The sequence below is a fragment of the Pleurodeles waltl genome, chromosome 8 (genome assembly GCF_031143425.1).
Source record: "Pleurodeles waltl isolate 20211129_DDA chromosome 8, aPleWal1.hap1.20221129, whole genome shotgun sequence".
Taxonomy (NCBI): domain Eukaryota; kingdom Metazoa; phylum Chordata; class Amphibia; order Caudata; family Salamandridae; genus Pleurodeles; species Pleurodeles waltl.
Window position 1 is genome coordinate 777315900 of NC_090447.1, and position 15200 is coordinate 777331099.

The window sequence follows — 15200 nt, forward strand, 5'->3', positions numbered from 1 at the left end:
CACCTGAGCCGGGACGTGCGGCACATTAAACGGCGGGTGAAGGATATCAAGAGGACCCTCCGGAGGGCCAACCTCTAGACAGTTGATTAGATGGACATGATACCCTCCCATCCCTCCTCTTTCCTTGTTCTTATACTTAGTGGGCTTAGGGGGCTTAGTGTTAGGTTAGTATAGGCTGTTAGTTTAGTTAGTGTTAGTGGGTGGGGGGTAGGGGGTCCTGCTTGTCTCTTTTTTGACTTATTACATGTGTTGGGACTATGTTGGGTTTCTTGTGTGAAAAAAAAAAAAAACATAAAAAAACAATTTACCAAAAAACAATATATTTGTATAGGATAGTATAGTATGTGTTTAGGTTAGTATGTGTTGTCCTCAATGTGTCCCGTCTCATAAGGGGGTTGGGGGGTAGATGTTTAGAACGTTTCGTTACATGTGATAAGTAAGTGTAGCTTAGGTTAGTTAGGGACAGTTGTGGGTAATGATTAGTCAGGGTAGATTAGGGTAGGTAAGATTTTTCCCTCAGTTTCCTCATCTATGGTTAGCTTTTAATAAATATTTGGTTACCCCTTAATAGTATGTGTTGAATGGTACTTGATCGTGGGTTTGGATTCCGTGTACATCTCTTTTGTACTATAACATCTGTGTCCTATGCTACAAACAAATCCCAAATGAGCTGTACGATTGGCAGCTAACCCAGAGCTACCTTGCAAAGTGTCTACCCTTTGTTGCAACCACCAATCACAGTTACTATGGATTCCAATGTGTTTCTGTTGATAAGTGTGTTTTCAAAGTCACTAACAGTGCTTCCAGACTTGATATTGGGGAAACTGTTTTAGGTCTGACTGCAGTGTGATGATCATGCACACCCTTATAAGATGAGTTCTCATTGGCAATCTTGTAATCTTGTCTTCATGACCCTCATACATCATTTGTGACACAGTTCAGCATGATTACCTATTTGTACGTTAACTCAGACACCTTCATTTGTGCAGTTTTTTTAGTGTTTACTTAGATTAGTGTGGCATGTTTATTGTGTTATTTTTGCATGTTGACAACATTTAGCGGGCACTATTTGATGACTTAGTTATCCCCTGAGGAAGCATTCTTCTGTCCAACACAGCATGGTGGTCTATTGTTTCTCACTTCATCAGATTATTCCCTCAGGATGGGCAGAGTATGATGCAATCATGGTCACTGTGCAGATTTCTCTAACTACATAATATCTGGACAGTTGTATTGAGAAGCTACGTTATTTGACAGTAGGGACATTCCAATTATCTACTGCGCAGTTGATATGTCACATTACCCAGAGACAGATTTGTGGTGTAAGTGCTATTTATTGAAAAGTGCTGTAGTGCTATATGTACATTGTCCATGACTGTGAGTCCATTATAGTGACATTTTAAATTGGGATCCAACACAAGGGTTTACCAAAATGCTTTTGTCATGCTGGGGTTGCTGTTTCAGACAGTGCAGAGGGACAGGATTTGGCAATGAGTAGGAGAGAGACAATCACTGGGCTGGGTGACAAGATATACAGTGGTTTGCAGAACAGTGCTTGAGTACAGTTGTTGCAAGACTGGCAAGTTACAAAGCGCAGGACCTTGGTAAATGTCGGCCATGTGGCAGGGACTAGTGCTTATGGGTCATTTTCCTTGTGAATGTGATCTGTTCCATGTCTTCTTCTTCTGATGTGTGTGTTGCCTGCTTTGTCCTTGTTGTTGTTGGTTGTGAAGGGGCAACACACACCTCAGTGTTAGAAGACGTGGAGTCAGACATCCCGGTGGCTGCTCCCTGTGAAGGTCTTAAGGGCAGTGCTGCAGCAAGGAGGATCTGCTGGTTCTTGAGAATAGCAGCCACATCACGATGGTAGGCAGCCAGGTCGGCCCTGAGGGGTTCAATGTTGCATTCGTGCACACGTTGACAGGATTGCTGTTGTAGGTGCTGGGTCAACTGTATTACAGCTGTGCTGATTTCCTTTTGGGTTTTCTGCAGTTCCTGCAAGATAGATGTTAGGGCTTGCATAGCTGCTCCCTGATCTGCAGATGACATCATGCACGAACGCACCCCCTCAAGGCTGGCTGCCATATTTTGCATCCCCAAACGCACCTCCTTGGCCAGCTCCCGTAGTACTCCAACTACAGTTCTCTCAAAGCTGGTGCCAGTGTCGTCTGAGTCCTCAGCTGTATTGGAGCTGGCAGGTCTTACAATTGGGGTGGTGGGTGGTTCCTCTGCGATGGCTGCTTGTTCTGTGCTCCTCCTTGTGACTGAAGGTGAGGTCTGGAGGGTTTCAAGGACCTTTTGGATGGTCTCCTGGGGAATGTTTATCAGCTCGTCATCCATGTCATCAGGGAAATCTGGGACAGGCATATCGGCAGGAGATCCATCTTCCTCTGCAATGAAACAGGGTACAATTAGTGTGTCTGTGTTGTGACAATTTTGACGTGACGTGCCTGCCTTTTGATGAATTCACTTTGTGATCTTGTTTTGTATTAATATCTGCAGTCCTTCAGATGGGCATTGTTTCAGGCCTATGGCCCACCTGTGTGTCACATGTATGTTATTGGGTTATCAGACTTGTTAGCCTCATTGCCTCTAGGTGTTGCTTTATGCCAAATAGAGAATTGCCACCTTTTTGTCCTACTCGACCCTCCGTGTATATCCATTCTCATGGTGAGACCTTTCACTGGCTGTGGGTGTTCTGATGGCCCTGGCAGCACACTTAACTATCAGGACCTGTCCCAATCCCTGATCGTTCACATCCACTTAAATGTAATAGACATGTGGCATATCCTATTCATGGCAATGTTATGATCCGATATGGATGTTGACATTGTTAATGTGTTCTGCTGATGTTGGGTAATATGTGTTACATTGGATTGCCCTGATAGTCATATCAGTGTCCTATTTCGTCCTCTGACTGTGCAGGTGTATTTCAGTGACCAGTTACATGTGTCCCCTCCTCAATGCTGTTGTCTGAGCAGTATGACATTTGTGATGTTGCCTTGTTACCCAGGCACAGGATGGACCCTGACATATGCAGCATGGGTGTGTCCTTAGTGCTGTGTCGCTCCTATTGTTGTTTACATTGGCTGATGTTTGTGACAACTATGGGCATTGACATTTGAGTGTACTGGGGCCTTTGTCTTGTTTCAAGAGATTGTTGCAGATGTCATCCTCACCCCCTAATTTAGGTATGTTTGTTCCATGGGGAGGTTACTGCCATTGGCTACTTGAGCTGCACACAGATCAGAGGTGGTAGTGGCAACTGTTGTTGCAGTTACATTGCAGTTGTCGGTTTGGCTAGAGGATTGCTAATAGGGCCCTAGTTAATGTAGGAGGTATGTTGGCTGACGAGTGCCAGGATGTCAGTTTGATGTAGTGGCCTTCCCTCCTGTCGTGGCTTTCCCTTTGCTCCATCGTTGGCATGACAGCATGCCCCCATGTGACTGTTGTTGGTGTAGTGTAATGGTGTGCCCCAGCTTATGTTTGTGCAGGCCATGCCCCCATGCCGTGCCCCTTTACCCATGCCACTCCATGTATATGATGACTTACATGCAATGTGTAGTAGGTATTCCCCCCCCCACCTGGTTGCAGTTGACATTAGTGCATTTCAATTCCTCATGCGACTTACCCTGCATGTGCGTTGTCTCCTGGTAGTCTGCGCTGTCCTGTCCTTGAATCCCTGTGACGATCTCCTCAGGGATGACGGCTGCGGCCATCTCCTCTATGTGGTCCAGTGGCTCCTGGTGTGCTGGACTCCCCCCTCCAGTCTGCAGTGCTGCCTTCCTGTTCCTGGCCATCTTTTCCTTGGTCCTGCGCTTGCAGTCATGCCAGCGTTTCTTGCACTCGATGACTGTTCTGCGTCCTTCAGCCACACTGTTGATCTTGTCGACAATTTGTTGCCATATAGCCTCTCTCCTACTGATTAGCAACTTTGATGTGACAAACAGTTGGTGCTGGTGTTCCGTCACCTCTTTAACCAGGATTTCCTGCTCCTCTGCACTGAAGCGACACTTTCTTTTCTTCTTAAAAGTGTCCTGGTTCTGGGGTCTGTAGTGGCATCTGGGATCCATTTTGGCTCTCCTCTGGTGAACTGGCAGTGTTCGCGTTTTTTTTTTACGCTATTGTGTCAAAAACCGTGCATATCCGGTTTGCGGTGTCGTAAATCGACCCACAGGCATTTCCGCCGCGTTAACGTTGTTTTCCTTTACGACTTGACGCCGCGGTGTGCGTCAAAAATAATGACTCCCACCTGTTGTTTGCGCCGCCGTGCATCAAAGTATAAATATGACGCCCGCACAGCGCACCAAAATGGCGTTAGCCGGCGGTAATATTTTTGACGCAAAACTGCGCCGGCGCAGTTTTGCGTCAAAAAGTATAAATATGGGCCCTAATTTCCCCAGTTTCTACAGAGAGCAAGTCCATGTCTTTGGCCCTAATGCTGCAAATCTACATTTGCCCAAATGAAAAAGTTTAGTTCTTCAAACTGTTTAACACTGTAGGTAGGCACAATTTTTTAACTGACCTACACAGAAATGGATTAGATGGAATGGAGTAAAAGTGAAGAACGTTCAAGTACTTTTTTAATAGAGGTGCAGCTGATACTCATACATAGCTAGAGAAACAGAGACTAGGTAGACATATACATTTGTCAGAAAGAAAAACATGCAATCTAGCTGAGTGTCTGCAAGTGATACACATTTCAGATAAACACTGGAGGCGTATATCTTTTTATTTTTATTTTGACCTTCAAGTGGTGACTGGTTATTGTATGGTATTATAGTTTGAGTCAACCTTTGTTCACATGTTTTGTTCACCTCTTAACAGCATTACATTGCTCTTGTTAACTCCTTAATCCTCCAGTACCTTTGGTAGAGTTACGACTCCAGCTCAGCCTGTGCAACCAAAGCTGACTCAAGGAACTTCACAGAGAATTTTGGTGTGTATCAATTGGTGGACATGTGAATTATGTTTTTGTGGCACATCGGTTAATCTTCCATTCAATAACCACCTTTTTTTCTCTGAAGTACCATGGAACTCTTTTTGGGGACCTTTAAGAACCTTGTTTTTTTATTTTCATTGCCAGCAACATTTTGATTTGCTGGCTGGAAGCCTGAGCCCCTTTCATTTATTCCCATGTGTACTTCAGGATTCCCTCTCCTAACCCAAAGGTCAGTTTTCTCCAAAGCTCTCTGGGGCCAGTGAGCTCATGGTCTACTAGAGGCTGGTGTAGCAGGAAAACTCTGCAAAACTGTTACCCAGAATGTATGTCTGTTGATTAGATTACAAAGCCCATCACAAGAAACTACCTTATTGCATTACTGCAAGAAATGTAATGCTTTCAAAGAAGCATCCACAGCATCATCCCCAGTCTGATGAGATTTGGAACAGTCCCTGAATGTTCCGCAGGTGATTTTCAGCCTTTTTTTCAAGACCAAATGTGATTTCCTGTCTTTCAAAGACACATTCTTTCTCCCCAGTGCAAAGCTGCATTCACTCTGGCCAACTGCAACTAAAATTCTCTTTTGGCTTTCCAGACCTTCATCTGCTGTTTCACGACTTTCATCTTTGCTGTCAACTTGCCAAAGGTAAGCTTTCAGACAGAATTGCAATTGATGGTTCAGCAGAGCGGAGGGAGAAGGAATATTAAAAGTTACTAGTCACTAACATTGGTATAGTCAAAATTTACGAAACAAACTTATAAAAACAATTTGCAAAAATAAACATAATTTGATGTGGTCAATTGTGTTATGTATTAAGTGCAATTATTCAAATAAAAAGGCATGTTGGTGCAGAATTTAAAAGCACTTTCTAATGAATGAATTACAGAAATCACACCACATTAGTAAAAGTGGTATTGTGTGATGTTGTGTCTTGCTTGGTACAGAATTTAAAATCACTTTAAGAAATAATTAATTTACGGAAATTACATCACATTATTTATAACAATAGTTTGTGATGCTGTACCCGGTGAGAGCTCAAGGACAGATCTATTGGAAGTTTATTCATTAGGTTAAGATTTAAACATTAGCATCATGCACAATTGGAATGCATGAGTCTAAAGCTTCAGAATAAACTGGAAAGTTTAGGTTGTCATCTTCTGGTCCATCATTTGCCTTCTCCATCTTGCTTCCTATTCTCTGGCATCTGCTGAGCAGAGGATAGTCACAGTCATGCCCCACCAGAATCGCATAATCTATTTTTGCAGGCACAGATACTGAGTTACCATTCTGGAATCTATTTAATCTTACCTATATGCCTTCTCAAGCTTTCCAAGCTTCACATTAGTAAGTGATCAATTGCCCTGCTGTATTATAGCAACAAAGTAATCCCTAAATTGTTCAAACAGAATACTGTATGGGTTTATACCCACGTATACAAAACCAAAGAGGGAGAAGGAGGTTGTGGGGCTGGGTCTATCCTCGTTATAGCCTATATACCATTACACAAGAGGCCCAGCTAAAAGAACTACCACAGGATTGATAGGAAAAAGGATTTTCCTGTTAGAAAAAGCCTCACCCACCAGGGTTACCCCTTGGTGGCTTGCTTAATGATTGGGTTTCTTCCCGTTCCGCTATGGAGCGTGGTGTGATACGACCAACGGGACATGTGGGAGCACTGATGTAGTCTTGTCAATGTGAATCAAGGGAGGGATAGGAGTGGTGGGGTCTTGGGTGAGTTAAAAATACCTGTCTCCTAGTAATTCCAATGATTTAATATATCACTTGGAGGCGGTATGATTAAAAAGGGGCTGCGGAAGTGGGGGATGTAATGTACCTGACTTCCTAGTCTACATGTTTCAGAGCCTTACCCCTAGGCTCCTCTTCAGGACCAAGGTGGACTCCCTGGTGTCACTCCTTGTTTGACTATCTCTAATGAATGCATAAATACATGCTCTGTGACATGGTGCAATTCACCTTACTAATGTGGTGTCATAAGATGATACCTGTTGTTTATGGTGTCCGTCATTGATACAAGAGAGGCATAGTTATCATAGCCCCTGTTTATAATGTGCTGCTATATATGTTGTTTGTGGGTGTGGTGCCACCTATTTGCAAACTGCACCCCACTCGTGGGAAACAGCATTTGTGAATATCAGGACTGAGAGACTAAAGTACTCTCACAGTCAACAGTACAAGATATACTACATTTAAAACTTTTAAACATGTAAACATGTGAAACACACCAAACAGCACACATGTGGTGCAAGCGTAACCTACTCTGTAGAATTTGGGTTCTCATATCATAGCTCCTCCGGGAGGGGTGTGTGCTTGTAGTCACACTATAAAGATTTGGCAAAGTTTTAGAATCAATTCATCTTACAGTATCTGTAGTGCCATGTAAACAGGAGGAGCTATGATATGAGAACCAAGAAGTAAGATCAACTTTAATAGCATTACCTGAATTGTTGGTCAAAGTAGCAGAGGCTGGTGGTGCCCCAAGAGGCTGTGTATACCAACCACACACCAAGCTCTAAGGATGATTCTCTAGAACCAATAATTCCAATTCACCTGTATATAGCTTCAAAATGTTATTGGTCATAAACAAATTAATGATGAAAGGCATTTCCAAAGTTTAAGGAGAAATCCACTGCTACTACTCACATCACAGGCAAATTTGAGCTCACACCTGAGTACAACAGCAATATTCAATTTAAAAAAACAGCAAGACTCACATGTTGGTCTTGCAGAAAACCTCAGGCTTTCCACAATCAAAATATAAAAAGAGAGGGTACTGTCTTTGCAATTATTTTTAAAAATAATGTAAGTCTGGTAGCTTAAATATGAAAATTAATAAACATTACTATATGGCCTCTGCCTAGAGAGACCCATCAAATATTTTAGGGGGACTCAAAGTACATATTGACATGAATCTTAAATTGCCCTCTGCAGATATCAAACATTTTCTGGTGTCAAAGCAAAATCCCTTTCTGTTGTATTTGTCAGAGAGTTACCAGGTGAAATCACTTTTTGTTGCATTTGTTAGAGTTCAAAACTAACACCTGCTCCTACTTATTTGGCAGAATGTTCACAAGACCCTTCCTGTGGTGTTTCTAGTAGAATTCACAATGTAAAAGACCTTCCTTTTAAAGTTGTTAGAGGGTCCACATTGTAAAGCCCCTTTCTATTGTGCATGTCTCAGTTGACCATCCTCTTCTTATTGCATTTTTTAAGGTTCACAATGAAAAACTTGTTCATATTTTATTTATTAAAAGGTTTACAAAATAAAATGCCTTCGTATGGTATTTGTCAGGTAGTTCACAATGAAAAATGTCTTCCTATTGTACTTATCAGAGAACTCTGGTTTGGGATGTCCCACGGCACTCAGTAGTTACAAGGCTCCAATTATGGCAATGGTGGTCTTTCTACATTGATGTCCTGGAGCTTATGTACCCTGGTGCCTCAAACTGAGGACCACATGCCCCTTTGAGCACTCAAACATCAGGTTAGAGGGGCAAAGAACTCCCAGGCTTACTAAGAAAGGTGATAGGGTTAGAGATTCTAAACTCAACAAGCACAAAAATAACAATAAATCAACACCCAGCCAATGCTTCTTAAAAAAGGGAAAAGTGCTGTAATGAACACACAATTAAATGCTATGCACAAAATTACAAATATTTACAAAAGTTCAAGCAGAGTGGAAAATTAAAACTCCTCCTCAAGGGTCCTCATTGAATTAGAGGGTGCAAATCACAAACCCCAAAGAATGTTTACAGGAGGCAACCACCCGCTACAGCAAGTCTATTCCAGTTATCTGTGTGATACCAGGTGATAATTTTCCCAAAACAGGCTATAAAACTAAAAACCAGCAATGTGCCTCTATCCTACTACTATCAACATATAAAGCTTTTCAGGATCAGCAAGTTGGGCCTAGAGGCTTTGTCAAGTCCTTCACAATGTAGAGTAAGAGGCATACCTTCATATTCTCCTTTAAAAACCAATAACGTAAGCCTATTGCCTTTAACATGAACATAAACATGACTATGAGTTTGCTGCCTAGAATAGCCTATCAAATGCACACTGATATAAGCAATTCATGTGGATACATCTAACGAGGGTCCTATGTACTAAACCCCTTTCCTGTTGCATTTGTCAGAAAGTTACCAATGTAAATCACCTACCTTTGTATTTGTCACATACTTCAAAATGTAAAACGTCCCCACCAAGAGCATTTGTCATAATGTTCATAATGAAATAACCCTTTCTACTGTATTTAACAAAGTCCATAACGTAAAACTCCTCGCTATTTCATGTCAGGGAATTTACAAAGTGAAATGCTTTCCCATCTAATTTGTTAGAGGGATCACAATGTAAAGACACGGCATATATTGTTTGGCAAAGTATTTCAAAATGTGAAACCCCCTCTTATTGTACTTGTCAGAGAGTTCACAATGTAGAACCCAGTATGTTTTTGGAAAGCAGCTCCATGAATACCTACAGGATAACATATGCTTATCACAATACATAATTCAGGCCTACTGCCTTTGTCATAACTTTTCCTAATAAACTGAACATACCTATGGCAATTGACACAATCTTTCCCAATGAATCAAACAGACATGCAGCTTTGATCACTGGAATACCAGGATAACCAACCAAGTTCTGTCATATTGAGCATACAAATACACTTTCTTCAATTAAATCCAGTAGAGAGAAGATCAGATCAGCTTGTGAACAGGTTCAACGTGCTTCTTGTAGCTTTATGTTGCTCTCATACAAACTGTCACTATTAAAGCTCCATGGAGGCCCAAACACTCTGCCCACAAAGGCAAACAGGTTTCTGTGAGGAATCGCTGGCTCGGTCATGGTAGCATGGCGCAAGCAGCAAGGCCTTCTTCAATGAAAATGCATATGCTATACGTGCAACAACTACTTAACACAAACATAGAGTTAAAGAATAAAGAACCTAGAAGGTCAAAATCAAGGTAGTTAAAAGATAAAAAATGTAGTGGGAAAAAACGCACCCACATGGTGTTATGTTATCCTAGGGAAAATTGAAAAAGTTACGTTCAGTCCATTCTTCTTCACTGCAAGAGGTTTCCACAGCTCTGATTTCAGAGCAACAAGAGAATTCTTGGTCCATCGGTGTTCGCCCAGGCATCCCACAGCTATTGGTTTCTCAGAACCTTCTTAGCGCTTTAACACCAGGAGAGAAATTCCACACTGAAGCAAAAGAAGTATCCAGTTGTAAGCCTTTCACAATTATTCTTCTACGGAGGCAGGAACGCCCTCTGTCTCAAGGCCAACTATAACCCACTCCAAAAGGAGGGGCATTCCACAGGGCCAAGGAGGCTTAGTTGACAAGGTCTGGAAGTCATTTGCCATTCTGCAGGATGCTACCGCAACCAGGCCTGAAGAAAACTGCAGACGTAAATGTCCACAGCAGAGCAGAGAACTATTTTCTCCACTGTTTAGGGAAGCAGGAAGTCCCCGATGCAGGAGCAAGCAGATAATTTATCTCTCTTCTACAGTCCAGGCAGATTCTGTCGGTGGGTCAAGCAGGGTGCTTGAAAAGATAAAGAAACTAGCTAATGGTGATGAGGCCTAGCAATTACTACTGAAATTACCAAGGATCCAGGAGTATGATGCATTTCCTTTCCTGGGGGCTTATTTTGTAGCAACAAATCCATCCCAGTTTCATGCATCCAAAATCAAATATTGCAATTTACCAACTCAGTCCCACCCCTGACCATCTCAATTCATCCCACAAACGTTTTAGGTAAATCTTCTCTCTTCTGCCATGACTTTACTTAGGCCTCTTATACTGCCTTGCTCTAGAGGTCTACAGAAGCCCAAATGCCCTGCTTGGCAGCTTTCTGGAATTTCTACTCTCCTTCATGCACTATTATGTGCATGTCCAATAGGGTGTGAAAGAGCTATCTATGATCCCACCCCAAAATAGATGTGAACTGGAAAGCACTCTGCTGAGCTCAGGCAGAATATTTTTTATACCCCCAAAATGGTAGGATTACAGGTATTAACAATATGACTTCACCACTGCTCTTAACTTTGCACAAATAATTTGGTTTTGATAGCACTCTCCTATTAAAAGTTTTAAAGTAACCCTTTATTTTGTTCCTATGTTGGGACTGCGTTCTGGATCTGAGGTTTCATAGGAAAAAATATGTCATCCAAAATCATATTCCATCTGTTAGAAAACATATTTAATTCTCTCCAACGCCCAATTTCTGTAATTTGAGTAATTGCAAAGGGCAGACAATTGATTTATCAGAGTGACAGTCAAACTTCAAATCAAATAAATAGGTTCAATAGAGCACGTGTTACTAAAACTCTTTAGCAGGCCAGAGCGGCTGCATGAGCCAAAACACCAGATGGCAACCGCAGACATATACAGGGAAACTGGAATATTGCTTTCCATCAAATGGTGTCATACAAATTGCTGATAACATAATAAAGCATATACAAAGAAAACTCAATAATGGAATAGAGAGTGTCACTGATACCATCATCAACCACAAATAATTACGACGTGCATAAAACAGCTAACTTTAAAACCTTGCAGAGATACTCTGCATCGGCGTGCAGTAGTCAGCTTGATGGGTTTACGAACTCTATCCGAAGATGTGGGTTTTGTGTATATATGTAGCCTTATTGGTACCGCACAACCCTAACTGGAAAGAAAATAATCTCTTTTAACTGGCAGATGTCTACTGATATCTTAGCCAAAACCTACCTACGAGGGATAGTACAACAATCTCTTACAGTGGATGGCACATCTTTCCTAAACATGAAAATACCTTCACTACAGCTAAGTAGCATCAGAATGGCATGATAGCATTGTTAGGAATATCAGTGAAATTCGAAGAGGTATTGATGGAGGCAGGCTGCACTATCAACTATTAGATAAATACAAGTGCATCTGAATGCATTTTTAGTGATTAAATATGGTTAATATGCCAACAAGAAATGTGTTTTTGAGTACATCCAATTCATATTTACCTGTTTTCCTCAAGCTCACAAACATACTTGACAACTGGACTCCAGTCGAAAGCCCCAGGTTCATTTTGTAGCCATTTTCTTAGTTCCTTGCGGTTACTTTCAGCGTAGTCTGTGGCAGTGATCTCCTTGAAACATTCACAAGCTGAGAGCAGCTGATAAATAGTTGGGCCAGTGCCAATATCTATCAGTGTATCCCCTTTTAATTCACCTTACAGACAAAAACAAATCAGAAGATTGAGAAAATGACTTTGCACTGAGCCCAAATATGTTTTATTGAATCTAAACATTCAAAGACCAATGCTTATACACATTTCAGCAACTTTGCAGGAGTCTAACAACTTAAATATTCTTCTAGTACGCTCCTGCAACCAATACATTGTTTGTACATGGCTGAGGATGCCCAGATAACTTTGAAAACGCCTGCACACCGAGCTAGAAATACAATTGAGAAAAACAGGCCTCTTGTGTCTATCCTAACAGTGGATCTCAAATGCATATCGAACTGTGGCACTCCAGGTACAAATGCTTTAGAAGGATGAATCAGTTGGCTCAATCTTGTTGCTGCAGTACTGTAAATTGTAGATACAACATAGAGGAAGAGAGGCAGCAGAAAGGTGTCGGATAAGAACAGAAGTTCATAATTCCTACTACTGACTGGGGCTCCATTACTCAGGCCCACGTCGTTCTTACTCATAGCAACCACACATTAGGTTCGCAGCATATCCTCTCCTGAGTGGTGCCCATAGTGCTTATTCGGGTACCCTCCACTCCTGGTCGAAGGAAATGTAACCAGGAGTTACAATGGAATTCACAAGCTGATGAGAGGTACACTCAGAACTGGATGTTCATTAGTGGCATCTTACAAAATTAACATATAAGCTGATTTTCAATCAATGTATAAGATAGTTGGGGTATTGATGTCGCCTTCTCATTTGCAAGTAAGTCATACCCTGGAGGGAGTGAAGCACTCCTATCACTGAGGAGTTACCGGTAGGTTACCAGCTCCAGTGCGATCCATCAACAGTGATCCTGTTAGGTATAATTCTGCAACTGTTGTAGCACACCTTATACAGTAGCTCCCTTATAAGCCTAGGCTACCCACAAAGGAGAAGGACTCTTAGCTGCATTTAATGCTCCAATTTCCATCTAGCTCAGAACAAGGGAGCAAACGCACTATGACTGAGGTTAAAGTACACATTTCTGGCAACTTAAATGGGGCAATTAGTGAGGAACAAAGGAGCATGAGTTTGAGGGAAAGCTTTACCAAAATTTGGCAGTCCTAATGTTAGAACAATTCTTTATTAAAATGTTACATTTTTTTACATTTTTATTACTTCAGTTCAATATTCAATTCAATATTTTCTTTATTTGATTTATATACAATCATAATAGCATACAATACATTAGGATAATAGTACCTTATAAATAAAACAATGTTACACAGAATAGTTCATAAAGAAAACGAAAAAGGTAATTACAATGTAATAAATATTCACCATGATAATATTGCACAAAGTAGAGAGAGCCACCCCTGCATAGCTGGTAAATTCTAGTTATCCAATTTTTTCTTAAGGTGTATCACAGACCACAGATAACTAGATACCATGCAACAAATTAGAAAGGATGTTAATTGTTCCAAAAAGAATAAGGCAGGGCAACATAGTTTAAAATTGAAATAGATAAAATGGGCAAGATAAAACGTTTCCGAGATGTATTATAAAATGTACAAAAAAGCATTATATGCAAGGTGCTTTGGTCAGATAAATCATCACACGGGCATTTAATTATAACGACCGACCAATTATTAGTTTTAGGAGATGTTACTAATCAATAGAAAATGTGAAGTCTACACCACGTTAGAGCTTTCCTATACCAAGAACTGTAAACAGATATGAGATTATGGATGCACATCATAAGTAACAAGCATCATTTGGTTTTCATCAACACTGGGCTTAGCCAATTCCATAGATAGCCTACGTTCTTCCAACAGAGATAGACATTGCTATTTTAACTCCCTCCTGCTAATGTGGTGCAGCGTGTCAGGGTTCACAAAAATATTCAATCCACCCTAATTCCAGACGTCTATTTTTTACATTTCAGCCAAGGGATCTGCAGATACAAAGAGAACTTAAACCAGTCATTAATGTTGCTATATCCCCATACTTCCGCCCCTACAATGCAACTGACACACACTTGGCCTTAGAGATAGCATTTCATTCAAAGGTCTTTTGGCACGTTTAGTGGCAAAGTTTATCACTGCTGATAAAGCTTTTATGTAATGCAACCTGATAGTGTTGGTGGCCTGCTTCCAAGAACTGTGTGCATGAGGCAAATTCCCCAGATTAAAAAAAGTGGAAGTAAGACTTAACTTAACATCACCGATCTTAAAATCACAGCACGTTGTAAGTATTGTGAAGCATTTTATTCATAATGTTTTTCCCAATTTCACATTTAGACCCAAATCTTGAATATAATTAACAAAACAGGTGGGTAAGTGCTGTAAGCCTATGGGGGTACGAGATATGAGAACAGTATTTTTGGCATATAGCGAGGCTGGGATTGGACGGTGCCCATTCTGAGGGCGGTCCCTGCAATGCTCTGTCAGAACTGTGGACAAGCTGTTAATGTAGAGGGCAAAAAGAGTGGCCCAAGTATGTATCCCTGGCTAACCCCTCTCTCCATGCTGAATGCACAAGTACCTTCACCCTTAAGTCCATAATGTATCCTAGCCTTATTCCTGTATACATCTGTCTAACAGAAGATAATATTAGCAGGTATACCCCTAAATCTGGCAACATTTTCCACAATTTGTCATACAAAACATATTTGAATGCACTTGATAGATCAAATAGATAAATGCCAGATACAGTTGGCCCTTTTGATTAAGGTGTACTTCCTAATTTAGGTATAAATCGACTCCCTGTTTAATCACCCCCAGGCCCCTATGGAAACCATACTGTAGATCCTATTGAATAGCATCATTTTCCTCCCAATCTTCAAATCTACTGAATAATAAATCTACCTGTAACTGTCACCAAAGAATCAAGTAAGGAGCTAGAGCAGTAGCAAGCTGGGTTAGAATGATCTCCCTTCTTATAGATTTGGGATTATCAAATAATCTGACCATGTATTCAGAACACCTGAACGGCAGCAGGTTCCTAATACCTCGATCAGAATTGGTCCCCAAAATGGTATATTAATCTTAAAGATATCGATGGGAATACCGTTCGGGCCAGGTGC

At 41.2% G+C, this 15200-nt stretch overlaps 1 protein-coding gene across 1 annotated transcript in view; it reads right to left on the bottom strand.

The window, feature by feature from the left end:
• The window catches only part of LOC138250297 (nicotinamide N-methyltransferase-like), a 128418-nt gene that overhangs the window by 68956 nt on the left and 44262 nt on the right, over nt 1–15200 (bottom strand). Inside the window, exon 2 of the mRNA XM_069205033.1 lies at nt 11961–12168. Within this exon, the coding sequence (XP_069061134.1) occupies nt 11961–12168 (208 nt within the window). The remainder of the gene's footprint in view (nt 1–11960; nt 12169–15200) is intronic.